The 22,369-nt window shown below is 47.4% G+C and overlaps 1 protein-coding gene across 1 annotated transcript in view; it reads right to left on the bottom strand.

Moving 5' to 3' along the window:
- Positions 1 to 22,369, bottom strand: part of ZSWIM4 (zinc finger SWIM-type containing 4) — a 45,073-nt gene that overhangs the window by 8,409 nt on the left and 14,295 nt on the right. Inside the window, exons 2-12 of the mRNA XM_068274177.1 lie at positions 22,118 to 22,319; positions 13,461 to 13,808; positions 12,162 to 12,310; positions 11,117 to 11,267; positions 9,960 to 10,136; positions 9,308 to 9,631; positions 8,103 to 8,240; positions 4,871 to 5,131; positions 2,079 to 2,214; positions 1,833 to 1,987; positions 307 to 470 (exon numbers count right to left, since the gene is read on the bottom strand). Of these exons, the coding sequence (XP_068130278.1) occupies positions 307 to 470; positions 1,833 to 1,987; positions 2,079 to 2,214; positions 4,871 to 5,131; positions 8,103 to 8,240; positions 9,308 to 9,631; positions 9,960 to 10,136; positions 11,117 to 11,267; positions 12,162 to 12,310; positions 13,461 to 13,808; positions 22,118 to 22,319 (2,205 nt within the window). The remainder of the gene's footprint in view (positions 1 to 306; positions 471 to 1,832; positions 1,988 to 2,078; positions 2,215 to 4,870; positions 5,132 to 8,102; positions 8,241 to 9,307; positions 9,632 to 9,959; positions 10,137 to 11,116; positions 11,268 to 12,161; positions 12,311 to 13,460; positions 13,809 to 22,117; positions 22,320 to 22,369) is intronic.

Below are 22,369 nucleotides of genomic sequence, written 5' to 3'. Positions count from 1 at the left end.
CTAGTGCAGGTTATACACGGGGGGCCGCCACCCCACCACCATGCACTAACAATTCATATGGCATACCAAAACCTGCCAAGGACAACCACAGTATCAGAGGTGCAAGAAGGGGATGGGGAACAGTTTTAACAAGTATTCATGTTAATGCTGCTGAACCGTTACCAGTGTTCTGCAGTCACATGACAAGCAGTGCAGGGAGGGGAGAGGCTAGCCCGACAGATGCAAGTTAAATTGCACAGAAAACCATACCCTAAGTGGTGAATAAACGCATCCGGCTGTTGCTCTAACATGCAGTTCCTTTCTTACCTGCAGCCCCAGCTCCAGTGAGATGTTTAGCAGCGTTGTGTCGGGAGCAGCGTTGGGGGGTGTTGCGGTCTTGCAGGCATCTTGGGCCAGTTTGAAAAGCAGTGCTGGGGAGTGGATGTGTTGTTGGATGGAGGCCAGTACAGTATGAAGCCACTTGGGATCTCCTGTAATTCATCAGATGGACAAATTAAAATAAATCGAATAAAAAAAATAAAAATAAAAAAAAACTACAAGTCTACCAACTGCCCACACTAGTCTATAAATTGCTGTTCTGTTAAATTATGCCGTAGAATAGAGGTGGTCAAGGAGTTACAAATGGCTTGCATGCAAATTTAATGTAGATTGTATGTAGCTTCCAACTGAGCCACTGAAATGCACTTCTTGTAGATTTTGAATGGGCAAAATTTCATGCTGCATAAAATTTGCAGCCATTTTGCATGCGAGCTAAAAGGATTTGCATCTCCATCACCACAATGTACTATAGTTCCATTTCCAAAAATGAAAGCTCTCAACCCGATTGTGTAGCAAGTGTCCTGAAAACCAATGTGTGCAGATATAAAAAGATGCAATACAGTAACCAGAGGCATTACAATAGCCCCCACGACCCCCACCATTGGAGGGGCCTGGCCCTGTGAACAAGTGAGTTAAAGGACAACTGAAGTGAGAGATATGGAGGCTGCCATATTGCCTTATAAACGATACCAGTTGCCTGGCTGTCCTGCTGATCCTCTGTTTTGAATACATTTAGCCATAGACCCTGAACAAGCATGCAGCAGATCAGGCATTTCACAATTGTAAGATCCGGAAAGATTAGCTGCATGCTTGTTTCAGGTGTAGGCAGCCTCCATATTCCTCTCATTACAGTTTTCCTTCAATTGCAGAGCAGTGGCAGCGGAGTGTATACATTTCCTGCTCCTGGCAGCAGGACATGTCCTCACTCAGTGTAGCAGCGTGCCTAGCAGCCAATCAGCATGCAGCCTTCACTGAGCCGCGTGCTGATAGGCTGCCGGAAGTGGCGAGAGGACCTACCCTGCCGCTGGGAGCATGTCATGTATTCGTTCTGCTGTCACCGCTCTGCATTCTTCATTTACTCACAAGACCAGGCCCCTGGAGGGCTGGAAGATGGGCATGGGCAGCCAGACCAGCAGATATTTGCTGGGGGGCCCAGTAGACTGTAGTATCAAAATCAGAAACTTTATTTCGCCAAGCACGACTGGGTCGTGCCCAGAATTGGGCTTGGCACGTACAGGGTACTGATACACAATATAGTTACAGATACAGGACTTGCAGTAGGAACAGACTGACTAGAAAACACTAAAAAAACACTACAAAAAGACAAAAAAAAGACAGCAAAAACAGAATGGTCTCAGAGCCCTGTGTACCGTGGCAGCCTATCCAGCGCCATCTTGTTTAAATAGTAACGCCCATGACTGACCTTACAGAGCCAATACAGTCCCATTTGTAAAAGGCTGGACAGACAGATTGACTTTCAGGCCTACCAAACAGGATGCAGCGAGTGAACTTGCCTTTAGCAGTAGTCAGCATGGCAGAGGCCAGCTCACACTGCCGAGTCTCCAGATGTCCCAATATAAACCAGCGAGGGAAGCGACTGGTCAGCATGGAATCCAGCGGCATGATGTCCGAGCCGTGCGGCGGGAGCACAGACTCCAGCACAGGCAACCTAACAGTGCAGAAACACAATGAATGGTGAGGAAAAAACCACCAAGACTGGAATCAGCCCTACAGAAGAAGCAGCCATTCCCTCATCTTACCTCATGGCTCGTAAAGCAACGCGATAGGCCAGGTCAGAGTCATGTGGGAGCAGAGCGGTGAAGAGGAAGCGAGCGAACGTATGCATAGGTACACTCTCCCGATAGATGACCTCGCCAAAGCCACTGAATGGACCGCCTGAGGAAAGGATGGAAAGTTAGTTACTAACTTGTTCAAATAAACTGGACACACTTCTAGTAGGCTGAGAGACTGAAGCGTAATAAAATCCACTACCGTAGTTATGTTTAGCAATATTAGGAGTCCTGAAACGCTGCATTCCCGCGACTGAACGAGGGCTTCATACCCCCGAAATCCTGGGGCACAAATGATAAGTGCGCTTCCTGTAAGAGGCAGAGCTTGGTGCTGGACCGCTGCCTCTACTAGAGTCAATCTGCGCTGATCGCCACCTCTCCCCGCCCCTCTCAATCTTCTTTCAAAAGAGAGGGGCGGGGAGAGGCGGAGATCCACGCAGACTCCTGTAGAGGCAGAGCTACAGCACTCAGCTCTGCCTCTCCGGGCAGGAAAATCCACGGCTTTCAAAGTCGTGGATGTTAGCCCCAGGATTTAGGGAGTATAAAGGCCTCTTCAGCCACGGGAATGCAGAGTTTCAGGACTCCTAATATTGCTAAAACTAACTAGAAGTTAAAAAAACTTGGATTGTATTAGGCTTCAGTTTCTTTAAAGGGAACTTTAGGCGAGAGGGATAGGTTTATTTCCTTTTAAATAATGCACATTGCCTGGCTGTCCTGCTGATACTCTGCCTCTAATACTCTAAACCATAGACCCAGAACAAACACGCAGATCAGAGGTCTATGAAAAATCTTTCAAGATTGGCTGCGTGCTTTTTTTTTGGTGTGCGATTTAGACCCTACTGACCAGAAAGATCAGCAGGACTGCCAGGCAACTGGTATTGTTTAAAAGGAAATGTCAGCTTCCATAGGTCTCACACCTCAGGCTCCTTATAAAAAGGGACACTATAGTGACATATAGAAGAATGCAGTGAACTATTCAGAATAGACACTGACAATTTTCCCGGTTTCAGCATCAGAAACACTTCCTATATCTTTACATTGCTGTATTTTGTTACAGGTAGTCCTCGGTTAACGAACGAGATACGGACTGTAGGCTCATTCACCTGAATCTGTTCAGAAGTCGAAACCGTGTCACAGCGGGTGCCGGATTGCGGCGATTTAAATGTTTTAAAGTACATTTATGTTGATCTAAAGACGCCATGTGTGTGTGGGGAGGTGAGCAGATACATACCGCACACCTCCCATGTCCTGGTATCACCCTCCGCCTCTGCAAAGAACCTCAGTGTCGCTATAAGCAGATCCGTGCCCTCTGACCCGGATACTGTACTGTACATGCGCAGTATGCCAGGTCACCTCCTGGCCTGCGTCAGAAGGTGAAGATCTGTTTAGCGAGACAGATTTTTTTATGCAGACCAGGACATGGGAGGTGTGCGGTATGTATCTGCTCACCTCCCCACACACATGGCGTCTTTAGATCAATGTAAATGTACTGAAAAACATTTAAATCGCCGCAATCCCGCGCTCGCTGTGACATCGACGGGGCGGAGCAATCGCCGGGGCGTTCGTAAAGCGGGCGTTCGTAACCGAGGGCTACAAGGCGTACTCAAAGCGCCAGAGCTGCAGCCACTAGGACGCGCTCTATAGGCAGTAGCAAATGTTAGGGAGACTTACCCAAGGTCTCCTACTGAATAGGTGCTGGCTTACTGAACAGGCAGAGCCGAGATTCGAACCCTGGTCCCCTGTGTCAGAGGCAGAGCCCTTAACCATTACACCCGCAGCCACTACCTGTATATAACCCGTCCTCCCAGTAATTCCTAGGTTGATTAGCTATGCGGAATTCTCACCCACAGAGCATTCTGGGAAACCAGTTATGTTTTTTACTAGCTTCTGAACGCTCAGGAAACATTCTCCAGAGCTGCACCTGACCTGTACCTATAGATGTCGCCACCTGTGTTAAATTTCAGAATGTAAAATCGGGTGAGGAAAGATTTTACAGTGGGAAAACACTGACTAAAGCTATTAAATATTTTAAAACATTTTGGACCAAATTTTTCTTTTTCACTTCCTGATCGCAGAGATTGGCTCAGAGTAATCAAGCAGTCAGGAGCCAATTAAAAAAAGGCTCCTAACCAATGCATGGAACTCCGCTGTCTTCAGACTGCAGAGATCTGTGCTAATGGGAATGTGTTATTGCGTCCTGTGCTTGAGAGCCGCCAGCATTAATTATGTGTTCCCAAGCCGGTTGATCATGACGTTATTTTTACTACAGTTCCTCTTTAATAATTTCCATACAACAGTTTGAAGCCATTTTTACTTTTCAGTGACCTTTATCAGATTGAGCAGCAGAAAGCAGTTTATAAAGAAGTCTTAGAACAAAAGCTTTATTCCTGTGCATTCCTGTCAACAAAATTAATTTGACCTCCTGCTTTGTGCAGACTCATGAACCGATAAGACAAATCAAGATGAAAATTCTGGGTCCTTGTGGCCAAACTATATACTGTTGCCAAGGTTTTCATGATCACCATTTGTGACAGGTTCTCTCCAACCTCCCTGGCGGTATTGACAGTTATGCACGTCAATACAAAAAACATGCTGTTAACAGTATTGATGTGCATACAATACTAGACCCTTGCTTGACACATTTTGGCAAGTTGCAGGAAAAAAAAAAAGTTATGAAAATTGGATCACTTTTTGCACAAAAATCCAGGGGAAATTCAACGCCAGGGAGGTTTTTAATTAGCGCAATTTTTTGACACACTCACCTTCTAACAGCAGCATTGCTTGTTTCCTGAGGACTTGAACCAGCCTCTCCCCCATGTCCAATGTTCCCAGCAGTCCGATGATCTGCTCCTCACTGCGCACCAGCTTGTCCTGGGCGTACAGCCCCTCTGGCATGGCCCTCTGCTGTCCCAAACCCATCAGGGCCACCTCCAGAGCCAAGCAGAGCAGGGACTCTCCAGACTGGCAGCCTCCAGGAACCGGGACATGCTGGTACATCACCTTCCTCTGCTCTCCCCCTAGCTCTACAAGAGAAACGAGAAATGGCATGGATTAGCCATCAAAGCACAAATCGCCTTAGTGCTGTGTAAAACGCATCAGTCACCACTTATAAACCACCAAAACATTCTTATAAACCATAAGCTCCACAATACTACCATTTTCACAGGATTCTGTTCCCTTAAAGAGAACCCAAGGTGTGTTTAAAGAATGTTATCTGCATACAGAGGCTGGATCTGCCTATACAGCCCAGCCTCTGTTGCTATCCCAAACCCTACTAAGGTCCCCCTGCACTCTGCAATCCCTCATAAATCATAGCCGTGCTGTGAGGCTGTGTTTACATCTGTAGAGTCAGTCTCAGCTGCTCCCCCACCTCCTGCATAGCTCCTGCCCCCTTCCCTCCAATCAGCAGGGAGGGAAGGGATGTAGGCGGGGACTGGAGTTCTGCAGGAGGCGGGGAGAGCAGCAGACTGACACTATAGAGATAAACACAGCCAGCTCTGACAAGCTGTTTGTCAGCAGCGTGGCTGTGATTTATGAGGGATTGCAAAGTGCAGGGGGACCTTAGGGGGGTTTGGGATAGCAACAGAGGCTGGGCTGTATAGGCAGATCCAGCCTCTGTATGCAGATAATATTCTTCAAACCCACCTCGGGTTCTCTTTAAACCAAAAAGCCCACCTGAAGGCCAATGAGAACAATTCCCACTATGTGAAGAGAATTCGAACATTTGCCTTGTCTGGCGGTAGAAGCAGGGCTCCAATCAAGGCCGCCATAGAGCGCTGCTACTGATTACAGGTAACTTAAAGGGTACACGAGGCAACGTGTGACATAATCAGATAAACATGAGTATGAACAGTGCCAAGCATACAAATAACTAGGCTGTGTTCTTTATTTCTCTGCCTGAAAAAGTGAATCAGTTAGAGTGCCCGCTTCTCTCCACCTAGTGGGAACTATAGCACAACACTCACAGATAAGGAATTACAGCCTTAAAGCTCTTTCCTGGCAGAGAACAGCTTCTGAGTGCAGGGGACAGATGAAAAAAAAAGTCAATAGTTTAAGCTTTTACACAGGAAATAAACTGCGGGATTAAAAAAGAAAGAAGAATTCTTAGGATTGATACAAATTTTAAGTGTATTTTCACCTCAAAGGTTTCCATTAAAGAGACTCTGTAACATTCAAAAGATCCCCTGGGGGGTACTCACCTCGGGTGGGGGAAGCCTCCGGATCCTAATGAGGCTTCCCACGCCGTCCTCTGTCCCACGGGGGTCTCTCCGCAGCCCTCCGAACAGCCGGCGACTGTGCCGACTGTCATTTCAATATTTACCTTTGCTGGCTCCAGCGGGGGCGCTGTGGCGGCTTTCCATTCCGAACTACACGGAAATACCCGATCTCATTCGGGTCCGCTCTACTGCGCAGGCAACTTGCGCCTGCGCAGTAGAGCGGACCCGACGGCGATCGGGTATTTCCGTGTAGTTCGGAGCCGACAGCCGTCAGAGCGCCTGCGCAGGAGCCAGGAAGGTAAATATTGACGTCACCGGTGCCCGGACTCCACGGAGGGCTGCAGCGAGACCCCTGACGGATGGAGGACGGCGTGGGAAGCCTCATTAGGATCCGGAGGCTTCCCCCACCCGAGGTGAGTACCCCCCAGGGGATCTTTTTATGTTACAGTTCCTCTTTAAAGCAGAACCGGGGGAAAAGAAAAAAAAACAAAAAAAAAAAACCACTTACCTGGGGGCTTCTGCCGGGCCCTTGCAGCCTCCCTCTCCCTCACTGGTCCTCCACGATCCTCCGTTCTCCAACCTCCAGCTAGTTTCGGTTCGGTCAAAGCAGCAACTGCGCATGCGTGCCCCGTGTAGCTTTCTTCCCATTCAGCCCGCTATTAGCGCAGTATGCCATTGCACGTTGGAATGCAAAGAAAGCTACGCGTAGCTCGGGACACGCAGGCGCAGTTGTTGACTTACAAGTTGACCATATATACGAACCAAAAGTAGATGGCGGCGGGAGAACAGAGGATTGTGGAGGACCGGCGTGGGACAGGAAGGCTGCAAGGGGCTGGCAGAAGCACCAGGTAAGTGAAACACTTTGTTTCGCTTTAAAGGGAACCAGAGACTAATGATCTCTGATGAGACTAATGATACCTGGGGCTTCCTCCAGCCCCATAAGCCTGGATCTCTCCCACGTCGCTGTACTCCGCTGCCTCCATCGCTGGTACTGGGTCCCGTCACTTCAGCCGGACGCAACCAGTTGTACGCATGCGCAGGGACTCCCTCCGGCTTTGTACGCATGCGCCTGAGCTGTACGGAGGGAGCGCACTGCGCTTGCGTCGACTGGCCGAAAAGACGGGACCCGGTACCGGCGGACAGAGGCAGCGAAGGACGGCGGCGTGGGAGCGATCCAGGCTGATGGGGCTGGAGGAAGCCCCAGGTATGTATAAAAAAACTGGTAGGGAGTTAGTCTCTGGGTCTCTTTAAGGCATGTCCATAAATAGTCCAGCAAACTGACTGGGTCAAGTAAAAAGGAGCATTAAAATAACTGGTTATGGCTTGTCAACCTCACATCTGCTCACAGAGCTGATAGGTTTGTGAATTGGGGTTCAATTGTAGCTACTGCAGCTTTGACAGCCATTTGTAAAGCTCTCTCCATAAAAACATATGGACACGTTCACTAAATGCTTGATGCCCACCTAATCCGCCGCCTTTCAAGTTTCAGAATAGCTGAAATTGTTGGCACACTCTTGCATCGTTACTGCCCACCAATGAGGTCAATCCACAATGGTTATATGCCATGGATTACTATATTACAAACTCCGGCATAAAACTGGGGGAAAGTGATCGCTGTTGGCCTCTGAAGTCACAGGAGCCATTTCCTGCCAATTATTCGGATTAACAGAAATGAGAGATTTAAACTTCTGTTGCCCTCAGCTCAGTGCTCATTCAGCTAAATCCGGAAGTGCATGAAAAAAACAAAAACAAAAAAGCAAATCTTTCCATAACATACCTGGGAATGGAGCTGGTCCCTCATCCTCCGGTAAACTGGCCTCCAGGAACGTCCTACACAGACAGCCAATGGGATCCAGAGGGTGGCCGATCCAACCCTCCAGATTGGTGACAGTGGTACTGCCCTTCAGTTGTAGCTCTGCAAAGGAAAAAAGAGGAAAATCAGAACTCAACTGAAGAGATTGTCACGTAAAACTAAATCTGCACAAGTATTGCTTATGGAAACCTGAAATGGAAGATGTGTATAAGGCACCATCATGGTTTCCTCGTACGGGGGACTCACAGTGCTGCCCGTGGGTAGAAGTTGCTGTGGTTGCAACCAGCATGATATCTCTTACACATATTAGGTTTGTTTGAATAAACAATAGCACACTGGAATCTCCCTGCATCAGTTTTATGGTGGGAATACAAGTTACGTTTTTCGCATTCAATTCGCCGCGCGATCTATTAGCCATTCAATTCTCTGCTCTATTCTCCTCTTACACTTGTTTCTTATCTTTTTTCCATTCACTTCTATGAGATATTGAGCGGAACAGAATCTAGCGGAGAGTCGGACATGTCGGAATTTTATCGAAGGCATCTATCGGAACGATCCTCCACAAAAAACGTAACGTTTTATCCCAGCACTGGATAACGGCTGGAAAAGTTGTCAAGACCACATTAAAAGGGACACTTAAGTCAAACAAAAAAAATGGGTTTTACTCACCTAGGGTTTCCAATAGCCCCCTGCAGCTGTCCGGTGCCCTCGCCGTCTCCCTCCGATCCTCCTGGCCCCGCCAGCAGCCACTTCCTGTTTCGGTGACAGGAGCTGACAGGCTGGGGACGCGAGTGATTCTTCGTGTTCCCAGACACATTAGCACCCTCTATGCTGCTATATGGTATATGATATATGATATAGCAGCATAGATGGCGCTATTGTGGCCAGGAACGCGAAGAATCACTCGCGTCCCCAGCCTGTCAACTCCTGTCACCGAAACAGGAAGTGGCTGCCGGCGGGGCCAGGAGGATCGGAGGGAGATGGCGAGGGCACCGGACAGCTGCAGCGGGCTATTGGAAGCCCCAGGTGAGTAAAACTCTTTTTTTGTTTGACTTAAGTGTCCCTTTAAGATAAATTACTAGAGCAAGTTAGATAATGAAGCAAATCTGCACAATGGCAAAAGCCTGGTTCTTACGACATAGTTTTCCTGTCATCTCTCCAACACTCACCTTTCCTGTGTTGCTTCAGTCCTTCCATCTGATGTTGCCGTTGGAGTCGCATGGTATTCACCACACAGACTGCCAGCCTCAGCGCCTGCTGCGGGTACCCATGGGATCTTAGTGCATCAACGCGGGCGCAGGCCACCGGAAAATGGTCCCCCAGCCATAGCGAACGGCCTTGTGGGTCGTAGGACAGCTTGTCTGCGTTGTTTTTCACATTGGTTCCAGGAGTGGCAGTCTCTCCGTTCATCACGCGCTGTAAGTGAGGGTCATTCCAGCGCAGCTCTCCAGCCTTGAGGGCACGGGCGAATACAGTCTGCCGAGGCGATGGGGCTGGAGACAAAAAAACAAAACACCATCAGAACCGGAGTCCATGAGATACAGCAGACACTGCAGGTACAGACATCTCCATAGACAAAGATGACTCACAGGAACCCCACTGAAAGCCCGGCAGGCGATGTCGGGAGAACTTCGTTCAGTCTAAAATGGGTGAAAACACGGGAAATCTATGCTGCACTTCACAACAAGTTTGGATTTTATATTTACTGGCCTTTTTAGGTGTTGGTGGCCGTCTAGTATGTAGCATCTTGTGAATGTACAGGCCCACTCTTTAAGGGACACCCCTCTGCTCCAAGAGACAAAAGTCTGTTGCCTTCCATACCTTGTCCTGCAGAGGTGCTCTGAGGCATCGTCTGGGTTCCCGGGCCATCCAGAGAGTAGTTTCCCTCTTCTAGAGGACAAATATCCAGCGCGTTCCACCGTCTCAACAACTCTAGCCAGGACTCCCGTTCCTCTGAGCGGCAGTGAGGACTGAGGACCACGCATACCCACAATGCACCTGGAAAAGAGGGGAAAGAACGTCAACAGAAATTCCAGAAGTGCAAGCAAGAAGAGCAATACAAACTTTGGTGTATCGATAGGAAATTTAGACGCGGTAGAATTTTGGGTGCCCCATCTGTGCCAGTGTTAATCAAGGCTATAAAACAGACATTTAAAAACGGCATAAGGGCTGCTTGCTATACAAACTGTGGGAACGGTTAGGTATGGATGAGGCAGGATTGGGCGGTTAGGGAATCGATGGGGGGGCCTGCTTGGGCATTGTCTGGAGGGCGGGGCAGTCAGGGAATAGGTGTGTGGGGGAGCTCGCTCAGGGTTAGGCATTGGTGGTGGGGTTCGGTTAGGCATTGTGTGAGGGGGATGGGTGGTGTGGAGACGTTAGTATTAGGAATCGGTAGAGAGAGGGGGTTTAAGTGAGAGAATGGCGTTAGGTTTAGCAATGGTAAAAGATCTGTAAAATTCACCAATTTTTTACTATTGGGATTATTACTGCCCAATAGTAGGATATCAGTAACTTTACCAATATTCTACTACTTGCCATTACCACAGCCCCATTTTGCATGTGCCATTATCCTCCTCAAATATAACCCCCAAAAGAAATTGAGCACAGATGCAAAAAACAAAAACAAATGTAGATCAAATAGCCCTGCCAAAACCTTTAAACTAGAGCAGATCACACTAATCCAGTCACCAATATTACATTACCAGAGATAACAGCAATGCTGGTGACAGGATCAGTGGGGTCCAGTCTAGAGATAGTTGGCCACTAAAGAAGATTCCATGATAAGTCAAGGCTTCTCCTTTCCTTCAGACTGTATGTGGTTGGAGGCTCCTCTAACCATTAGCCTTGGCATCCAACCATCTGAGGAGGGACTTCCCATCATGGCCCAGAGTAGCAAGTTTCTGCTTGTACAGACAGCAGCAGCATCAGATGCCCGATTGGTGGGGGTATCGCTATTGGCCACAGATTATATGCCTTACCCAGTTCATCCCATAGTTGGCGGCATTTATCAGTCATTCCCGCTCCTTGCTGTCTCCAGAGTGCCAGACGAGGGTCTTCCAAAAACTGCTCAGTCATCAATATTAGCATACGGGCGCCGTTAGAGTCTCGCATTCTCAGCATCTCCCGGACCTGGTCGGAACACAAGAAAGCCAGGTTAGTAACAGAGCAGGATGGGAGTATCCAGTTGTGAGCCTGACTTCTATGGAACACAAGAACTCTCACTACTACTGCTTTGCAGTACGGATGTAAATAAGGTACTAACAAAGAATGCAGATTTCATGCAGCTGGGAAATGGAGTTAATGCAGCAGCTGTATTAGGTTTAACGTGGAACTCCCATTTGCACAGATGACGTTATTTACAAAAACAGTCCTGTGGAGCGGTGACAGGATAGGTTTGTTACAATTACTAAATATCTTCCCAAGTTTATTTTCAGCCATCTGTGAGTGTCTGGAACCGCTGCGGTCAGCCTAGAATCTGTACTCTGTGGCAGCCTGACATTACTCTCAGATCCTCCATCTCATGTCATTTTGTAATGGAGGAAGACTTCTAGACCGAGTAAGTTATATATTGCCCACTGTAAGCTCACGCTCCAATCAGAATGCCAAAACCAGTCGGAACTCTGAGTGGGCACTACTGACTTGAGGCAATTTTATGAATTAGGGTCCCTATTTAGGACCCACAATGCAAGTACTGTTTACCTTGTCTACTTTGGAATACATTTAGAAACTATACTTGAAACTAACTGCATCTCTTGAAGGTGGCTGTGGTCACCCGTTAGGTTTGTTGAACTCTAGGGTGACTAGTAGTTAAAATGCTGGGAGCGCCGAGATTGTTCCCTTCCCCATGGGCTTTTGTTTCAGCTTTTACACTCAGTTCAGTGGTACTTTAAGGAACTGCTTTACTACTAGCCAAGTCACACTTTAAGCTATCCTAAATCATATGCAAGGAACTCGGGTCACGTGACTTGTTAGGTCTTCAGCAGCCCAACCACACCGGACCCTGGCTAGGAGTACCGGGCTCACCTTGTTGAACATGGACTGCAGCTGTTTGCTGGCTCCATAATATCCTCCGTTGGACAGAAGCTGCTTCACTTGCTCCTGAATCTGTTCCTCGTCCAGATGCCAACAGTTGTCATCCTCCCGCCCGGCGCCGGCAGTGGGGTCAGGAGCTCCTGCAAGGCAAGAGAGATTTCTGAGTAAACCTCCGCAGAAGGAAAGAGACCCACACAAGAGGACTAAAGCCCCACACAGATTTGAAGGCAGAATAGTTTTTGGTTGTTTTGGTCAACAGAGTAATGGCAACAGGTGACAATGCAGGACCTGTACTGTCCTATAAGGGAGGAGAGGGGGAGGAGCTGGCGGTTCCTGCAGTGCTCGAAGGAAAAAACAGACAAAATGGGCAGAAAGAGCCCCATCGGGTTTTCCCTACTGCGCAGGCGTCTGCGCTATAGCAGAGATACGATTGGGCTCTGCGATTTCCACCGAAGGCCAAGGGTAAGTCGCTGATGCGCCTGCGCAGGAGCCCAGACTGGCTTGTGTTTGGTACTTCGTGGTTGCCATTGGTGGATGGGGCTGGTAGAGGACGACAGGAGGATGATTTTTAGACACAGGAACCGCACAAGGCAGGAGCTGGAGAGGAATGGCCGCCATTCCTCTCCAGCTCCTGCCTTGTGCGGTTCCTGTGTCTGAAAATTGGATGAGTGGTTATACCTGGCTTGATGTTGTCCAGATGTTTATTAAGAACATGTGTTAACTATACAGATTTGTCTCTATTTGTGGAGGCCTGATGAAGGGTCTATCCCGAAACAAGTCGACGTTGTCGCCTCAATTTGCACAACTGCACTAATCTTGATGTTAACAACTGATGCATTTTTGCCATTCTCCGCTATGGAAGATGTTCCCTGATGGATACTTTTTATACATATTTTTGCACAAGTGTTGTCTTCAATAAAAATCTTTTGTATTTTTGCATATAAACTTTTCAAGTTTCTTCAGTTTTTTGCTACATATATCCTTTTTATTAGTATAAAGTCTATGTAGGTGTTGTGGCACACCTGAAAGGATATCATCATTTCTTTTTCCCTGTATACGGAATATGGTTACCTTATTACAAAGCCAAAAGGCTTTGCAAACCCTGTACCATGGCTTCCCTCTGAACTTATTTGTAAAATCATGTCTATATACGAGTTAAAACCATTTCTATAAAATCATTTAATCTTATACACATTAAAATTAAAATGGGGAAATGTAAAATTGCCATCCAAGGCTCTTTAGGAAAGAGTAGATGCTTGCGAGTGGCAGCACACATTGCCAGAGCCTCACCATGCACTCTGTTTATCTCAGAGCCCAGCTGAAGGATCTCATCTGCCAATCGCTGGGCGGTCGGCAGCACTTCCGTGTGATGTTCGCTGATCAGGTACTGCACAAACTTCTGGAGCTGGTCTCTGTTCATCTGGGAGAGAGTCTCTGAGATAGGGAGCCGCAGCTCCACCCCTCGCGCCCGCCGGATGCGGTGGAGGGACAGCGCCACCACATGGGCACAGTAGAAAATGTCTCTGTTCTCGCAGCCGCAGCTGACAGACGTGATCTTGCAGCGGTCGAAGCTGATGGATACTTGGTAGGCCCGTTCCGGTTCACCAGATTCCGTAACCGACCCGCTCAGATGAAATCCTGGAAGAATAAGAGGTGGTTAGGAGACTGCATAGGAGAAGCCTGACATGCTTCAAGATTGCATTGGCAACCAGTCAGGTCTATTGTGAAGCAACAGCCTAACAAGTCCTGGGTGTAACAGAAGCAAAAATAAAAAGCAAAAAAAAAAAAAAAAACAGACAAACTAAAACTGCTTTCTCCTCCCCTCCCACCATGTGATACCTGCATCGTCCCCCATACAAGCTAGCCACTTCCTGTCCTATGATACCTGCCCCTCAGTGGCTAGCTACTTCTTGTCCTGCTCCAATTGCAGTTTTTCCCTCAGAAAATAGGCTAGCTGCTTCCTGTCCTGTGACACCTGCCCCCTTCACTTCCAAAAGCTTTCCTCCTTTCCTTGAGCTTCCTTGCATCCACAGAAAGCCAGTCTTCATAAGAAATCCCATTGCACCATATCCTTGGAAGAGGGGGGACGCACATTGTGTAATTCTTGTTACACTTCATTGTTGGGGCAAAGCATTAAAAATTATATACCATAAGGTTAATTTAAATCTGTGACAAAGATATAAGGATGTTTTTATAAGGCCCAGTGGCATGCATGTGCCTTGACTTTCTCAGCCATTCAGTCCCTATACAATAATCCTCCTTTAGAGTTAGACAAGGACGCTGTGGGCATTGGATACACACAGATGGAATGCCTGATCAGTATCTGATGAGGGGAGGAGTCATGTAACCAGTCTATAAGCTGTAATTTGTAAAATATGAGCAATAATGAGGGCAGCACAGTGCAGCCAAGCTTCAGCTTTCCATCTGTTCACACAACGCCCCCTAACAATTCTCAGGCACTGGGGAGGAGCCTGTCTATCAGGACCCCACACATCTCAATCAGGACAGCCCACTCTCCTTGCACGCAAACCACCATGGCATGTGAAAGGCCATAGTAATTAGATGGTGTCTTTGAGACAGAGAAAGGTCTAAGCCAGAATATGTTCCTGATCGTCCAGCATGGTGGAAAGCATCCACTCTTAAATTGTACACTCTGAACAGCCATGAGGACCCCTGTCCACTGTTGTGTGCCAACTGCAACCACATGGGCATCAAAACTGAACCACCAACAAAAGAAGAAGAGTTGGCAGATTGTTTTCTGCAGTCTGAAGCTTCTTTTACACTGAAAATCACAATTCTGATTTTCACTGGACGCTACCAACAAAAAAAATGCAGCACATAAAAAAAAAAAACAGAATCACATGTAAAATCGCATCAAAATCTGAAATAGTCAGTCCAGAAAGGTATCAGCACGCCAATATTGCAAGTAAAAGCCTGCTTTGTGCTTCAGCTTCCACTCCAATGTCGTTTTTTCAGTAGAAGCACAAAGCATGCTTTTATTTGCAATATTGGTGTGACAATACCTTTCTGGACTGTATTGCTAAGCGACATTGCCTATGCCGCTGTATCAAGCAGGGCTGTGGAGTCGGTACAAAAATCTTCCGACTCCAACTCCTCAGTTTCTGAAACCACTACTCCATCTCCGGGTACCCAAAATTGCTGAGACTCCGACTCCTTAGTCTAATACTTAACAGGGCTGTGGATTTTGTACAAAAATCATGCGACTCAGACTCCCGACTCCTCAGTTTCTGAAACCACGACTCCAACTCGGACTCCGGGGTGCCCAAAATTGCCCCGACTCCAACTCCACAGCCCTGGTATCAAGCACCCAACCTACAGGGCAATACCCGCTCCATGAACATTCTATAGCTAAAATCTGAAATTGGACTTGCACATAGTGTAAAAGAGCCCAGAGACTGGGGGTGGGGTACGACTTGTCAAATGTAGTCACCGCTGCGCGCCAAGCTATTTCAAGCAAGCCCTTTTTCCAGCATGCCAGATAAATCGGACTGGAAATCAAAAAGATTCAGCTCTGCAAGATTAGATCACTATAGTCGAATAGGTCAGATATCGATGTTGCAAATAGAGACATATGGACACCCTTATTAATTTGTCAAGAACCCTCAGCTGTCACCCAAGAAGGGTTCACACATCCTAACCACTCAGCTTTTATCTATACCAGTTAAACTTTAGCTGGACCACCCATGCCCTCAACCTCCTTCAGATGCACCCACAAGTAAAAAAACAAAGGTTTCCCAACTAGTAACACTCTGGTATAGTGTGCCATGTCTCTGTATACAAGTAAGGGCCTGGACCCAGTTTGGCTGCTGAGTGGATTTAGGCAGCACACAGCATGCAATACACAATAGACAGACAGCACTGTCTAATGGGCACATAGAACTGGCCACACACTTAGAGATTACTACCCAAGGTTACAAAGTAATCGATTCTTTCATAAAGGTATAGATTGAGAAGCAATCAATTCCTACCCCAAAGCACATTGATGTTCCAGCAGGGAATCTATTACAAATGTAGAACCAACCACAGCATTGTACTGATCGATGCTATTCCTATCGATCGTCCGCTGCTCCTGCCACACCCAAATATCGACCTAAATTTTTGTCCTGTTGATCGATTTTTGGTCACCATCAATTGAATTGAACATTAAAAGGTGCCCATACAGCTAGAAGAAGTGTATGGTCAAATCGAATAAGATCTCTGATTAAATATGATCAGAGGGATCTGTTGCCTGCCCATACACCAGCAGACTGAGTTCTGAGCGATTTTGGCAATACGGTCGGGGGCTCTGTCACTCCTGCCCCAGGTTTTCCAGCATTGATACATTCATCTGATTTCACCCCCAAATCATCAATCAAGCGTGCTTATTGCGGTACAGATATTCATCCAATGCGACAAAATTATTAAATCAGACAGCTGATGAACAGTGCTGCATGCATTTCTGTGCGCAATGCAGTCCCATTGAGGGTAGGAACACATTGGACAGAAACGCTAGCACTGCAGAAAACGCACGTCAATGGACCACATAAGAACCGCATGTCTGTTCAGCAATGAGAGTTTAAAAACGCAGAACATGCGGCATTTTTTTCCAAAACGCATCTAAAAACATATATAATAAAAGGTCAATGGACCAGGTTCGATTATGTATTTCCGCTTCCTGTTTACAACCCAGTGATTAGCATAATCAGCATATCAAAAATGTTTTAAAACGCATTAAAGCGTAAACCCACTTAAAAAACGCACAACCGCATATGCAGCAAAAACGCTACTTTTCACACTCTCCCTAGTGTGTCCCCAGCCTCAGTGCAGCTGAATGGAGAGAGCACTACAAAGCAGGTGCCATGCATTTCTGAAAACTGCAAGTCACCTGTGTAGGGATAGACCGAGTCAGTGTGCCTGGACCCTTTTGTGATGTACGATGTACTAAAACCCCATAATGACACAACCGAAATACCCCCTGAACCCTCCAAGTACCCTCTGGGGTGTATAACCACAAGCGGAGAACCTATAATTATAGTAGGAATGTGATGAGAAGAGGACCATTCTAGCTGCAGCGAGCCCTGTGGCCAGTGCAAGTCACGGGTAAACAGAGCGTTGGTGGTAATCTGCACAGGCTCACTCGGGCCTCAATAAAGCCATTGAGGGCTCTCAGCCTGCCTCAGGTCTCCACGGTCAGGACATGTGTGGGATCTGTGACGCGTGACGGCTGGGTATCAGCCTGGCATTGTATCCATCACACGCCTCAGGCCCCTCTCTGTCAATGAGACTTTTATCTGCCGTATACAAAACACAATCACAAAGGAGGGAGGGGGTCCCTGGAGGGGGGAGGAGGCCCAAGAAAAGACAAAAATATAAGGATTAGCCATTCAGGTTTGATATCCTAATAAAGAAAGATAACTGGTGGGAGTCTAGCAGGCATACAACAAAAACACAGATGAAACAAAAATGTAGATCTTCCAGCAGGGAGGAAAGATGCTCAACCATCATTGACAGGCAAACTTGAGGAGGAAAGATGTGCGACCGTCGCTCACGAGCGAACCTGCTGCGGCACCATACATTACCGATTCCTCTATATGAAGAATGCTCGTCTCCAACCCACTAAGAGCGATTTCTAATATCTAGGGATTTGAAGAAGCTCTTGTTAATGCAATGCTATGGGGGATTTTTATTTAATTACATTGCTCATGTGGGATCACACCCATAGCATTACATTAGCAAGAGTTTTCAAATCGCAAAGCACTCAGATCCCTCCTAGTGGAATTCTGGCCTAAAGTGAACCTGGGCTGTCCTGAACTCTTGCACAAGACAGAGGGAAAACAGAGAAATGCACCCTGTATGTATTTAGAGAGTTTAGCCTGTCTAACTCCCCCTCATTTGTGTCCAATTACAAGTTGTAATTTGATCTTTCCACTGTCACATGACACAGTTGGCAGATAAGCTCATTTGAAAGCACAGGATGTTAATAGGTCTGCTTCTATGAATCAGGAAGTAGAAACCGTGCAGGTTTATTGTAGGATTTGTATCAGCTGTAGCAAATACATGTTTGTTGTTTAAAGGTTATTATGCTGTTGTGTGTCTTTTAGAGCAGAGAGGCGTTCTGAGTTCAGGTCCACTTTAAGCCTCGTGCACAAGTGACCATTAAAATGGACCTGAACTCTTGCACAGGACAGAAGGAAAGAGAAAAGCACCCTGTACGTATTTAGAGCATTTAGCCCGTCTAATCCCAATCCATCTATGACTAATCACAATTGGAATGTGATCTCTCACCTGTGTCAGCTGACCGCCATGGCAGAGCAGCTAATTGGTAACGCTGCTACTGCCTATAGAGCGCTCCCTAGTGGCTGCAGCTTGGACGCTTTGAGTCCACCAGGAGAAAAGCACGATATAAAAGTGTTATTTGTCTTATGTGTACACCGATACTTTCCTCCCTGAATAGTGGTTGCAACTAGCGATACGTTACTCCATTAAAAAAAAAAAGACACCTGAACTGAGGGCTATGGCGACAGCCATATTCAATGCCTTTTTAAAAAATGCAGATTGCCTGGCTTGCCTGCTGCACCTCCATTACATCCAAAGACCCTGAGCAAGCCTGCCGATCAGGTCCTCTGACTGAAGACTAACAGGATTGGCCACATGCTTGTTTTAGCCCTATGATTCAGACACTACTGCTGCCAAAGATCACCAGGACTGCCAGGCAACTGGTATTGTTTAAAAGGAAATAAACATGGCAGCCGCCATAGCCTCACTTCAAGTGTCCTTTAAAGTGACTACGTCTGCAGGCCATCAACCTAATGCAACTGTGAAGCTGTGATCAAAGCACCAACCTCCAGGGAACAAAATCTGACAGATGGTTTATAAAATTTGCCATAAAGTGGAGATCATTTAGACTCACTATATCAACAGACCCCCAGAGCGGAGTTGAAGGGATTGAATTTCTCTCGACAATAGTGGAGTTTCAGTCCAAGCAAGTCACAAGCATTTCCAAAAACACTTAATCAGCCTTCTGAAATTCTCCCCATTGTCAGAGCAGCAACAACACTCTTTCCAAATTCTTACCGCAAATATTGGTAGCGAGACTAGCAGCATAACCGGGCAGAGACCAGACAGCAGATCACGTCTCATCTAGGCAGATTGTATTTTGGACTCATCAGAAGCCCTGGCACAAGCACAGGCGTGTCCCAGTGTCTAAAAACAGGCCAACAGGCCTAGGCAAGCCAACGCTCTTTCAGGCCACTGAGTCACTGGGACAAAAGAAAAAACACAAACTGGTGTGACGCAGAGATTGTCACCAACTGTCACCTGGATGACAAGTCAGTGCCTGCAGTCTCAGGTGTGGACAGCTACAGGCGAAACTGTCCTGATTCCTCTCCCAGCATGTCAGCACAGAGGAGAACATGACCACATGGCTTCAGTTAGGCTGGGAGTGGAGACCAGAGGTGATCAGAGACATCAAATTTTAACTCAAAGCACATTTGTTGTAGCCCCCATGTAGCATGGAACCGGGCCAAACCAACAGCAACTGCATTTAATTGGAACAGTTTTGAGCTGCATACAAATAAAAAAAAAAAAAATATTCATCCAGTCAAATCGTCTCACTGATCATGTCTAGCCATGAGGTCCTCGTCCTCTTCTCCATGTCCCCCATGTTGGATCAGAAGGTCTTTGTTCTCCTTTCTTCCATGTTTGTTAGATCAGGAGGCCATCACACCAACCCCCTCCCCCCACCACACACCCCATGCTCCTAAAGGTGCATACACGTGGGATTTTTGCAAATGAGGCCCAGTGCACAATGGGCGGATCCGCCGGCCGCATCTGCTTGAAAATCCGCGTGGCTAATGTATCTCTATGGGCTGGTGCACACCGGCGGTTTGAGGTTTTTAGAAAGCCGCAAACGTGCCTCTTGCTGCACGTTTGCGGGTTGCTTAAAACCTTAAACCGCCGGTGTGCACCAGCCCATAGAGATACATTAGCCACGCGGATGCTGATGCGGCCGGCGGATCACATACAAAATCCGCTCGGTGTGCACCGGCCAAATATAGTCTCTCTGCTCCCAAAACCACTAGCGTTTTGACGATCTGCTAGCGGTTTTGGTGTGCACTGGGCCTGACTGGTCGTTTGAACATCCGGTCGTTTGGGCGTCAAATCGGGCGTGTACACGTCGGTCGTTCATCTGATAATACTGGATTTGAAGGATCCGCCAAGCACCTTTAGATCAGAGGGCCCCTGTCCTCTTCTCCTCCCATGTCCAGAAGGCCTTTGTCCCCCTCTCTTCAATGTTCCCATTAGACCATGAGTCCCTTATGCCTCTCTCCTCCATGCTTTTCCTCATTCCCCTCTCCTCTAGGTTCCGATGTTAAATCAGGAGGCCTTTGTCCCCCTCTCCTCAATGTTCCCATTAGACCAGGAGGCTTTCAAACCCTTCTCCATGCTCCTGAGATCTGAAGGCCTCTGTACTCTTCTCCATGTCCCTCTGTTAAGAGCAATCTACACGTTTCGATCACAATTCTATTTATGATCTGATTAAATCCGACATGTCCGATCAGGATTCGATTCAATTTGCCATATTTTTGCAATGGCAAATCAAATTGAATCCTGATCGGAAACGTCAGATTTAATCGTATCGTAAATAGAATCGTATCGTGTAGATTGGGCTTTAGATCAGAAAGCCTTTGTCCCCCTCTTCCATGTTTGTTAAGGTGGCCATACACTGGTCGATTTGTCATCAGATTCGACCAACAGATAGATCCCTCTCTGATCGAATCTGATCAGAGAGGGATCGTATGGCCACCTTTACTGCAAACAGATTGTGAATCGATTTCAGCCTGAAACCGATCACAATCTGTGGAGCTTCCGCTGCTGCCCCCCCCCCCCCCCCCCCCCCCGCATACATTACCTGCTCAGGCCGGCGCGAGTCCCTCTGTCTTCTTCTCCGCTCCGGCTACTGAACTTCCTGTCCAGGGGAAGTTTAAACAGTAGAGGGCGCTCTACTGTTTAAACTTCCTGCCAGGACAGGAAGTTCTATGTAGCTCTGGAGCCCGAAGCGGAGAGAAGACCACCAGGGGACTCGCGCCGGCTGGAGCAGGTAATGTATACCCGCTGTATTGAGTCAGTCGTCGGGCATGCGAACGCCGCTAACAACTCACTCCCGACCCGCCGGCGACCGAGAACAATCTCCCGCACGGATGGGTCGATGGAACGATCAATTTCGGACGGAAATCGATCGTTCTGTCAGCGGTGTGCACGGCGATTTCACAGCAGTTTCGATCACTGATCGAAACGGCTGTATTTCGGTGGGAAAATCGTTAGGTGTATGGGCCCCTTTAAAGGGGGAGGAAGAGCTCCTGGTTTAAGTATCTCTGCTAGATAGAAGGTCCCTCTCCTCTTGATAATCCTCAAACCACAAATCTTCAAAAAAAAAATACAATTGGTGCATGCTGCAACCAATCAGTCCACAGCATTTCACATTCCCAGTGCAGCATGGGAGTAGTACAGCCAGAAATCTGATTGGCTAAACAAATGCTTTTGCTCTTTCAAACCAGTTCCAAGCATTATGAAACCTACAGTTCTCTCAGTTATATTATTATCAGTCTTAACTAAAAACCGGGGGACAAGAGATGCCACAATACAATTCATTGACAGAAAAGCATTGTCCCGGTGAATAAAAGCCAGCTTTAGTATAAACAGACAATATACACAAAAAGAAAAAAAAGCTTGGCACCTGCTAGGCAGAGCCCCAGTGTTTGTGTTCAAAATAATTCTGCTAAACCTGATCAGCAAGCATGGCTGGGCCCCTCAGGGACAAGTCCGGGTAGTGAATGCTATCTAAAGCCCGCACAATAATAGAATGTGCTCATTGTACACAGGATAAAAGGCAAGGCCTCGCAGACTTGTCAGTGCCGCATAGTGCAGAGTACACCAGCAATACTCACCGACTTGAAGCACTCTCTGCACCGCACCAGACTGGAAGAGCTGCAGGCCGCGATTGAAGGGGACCCGGGAGTCTCGCTCGCCGTCCGGAGGATGATAACCCAGCGAGGAGTACATGCAGATCTCCTTCTCGCTGCGGGGGAATGACCAGAACACGATCCGCTTCTGAACAGGCTCAGGGACCCGGGAAAACCGCTCTTCCACCTGCAGGGGGACAACAAAGATAAAGTTAATAAACTAAAAACAAACTTAAC

The sequence above is a fragment of the Hyperolius riggenbachi genome, chromosome 3 (genome assembly GCF_040937935.1).
Source record: "Hyperolius riggenbachi isolate aHypRig1 chromosome 3, aHypRig1.pri, whole genome shotgun sequence".
Classification (NCBI taxonomy): Eukaryota; Metazoa; Chordata; class Amphibia; order Anura; family Hyperoliidae; genus Hyperolius; species Hyperolius riggenbachi.
This window is presented reverse-complemented; position numbering and strand designations above follow the sequence as displayed.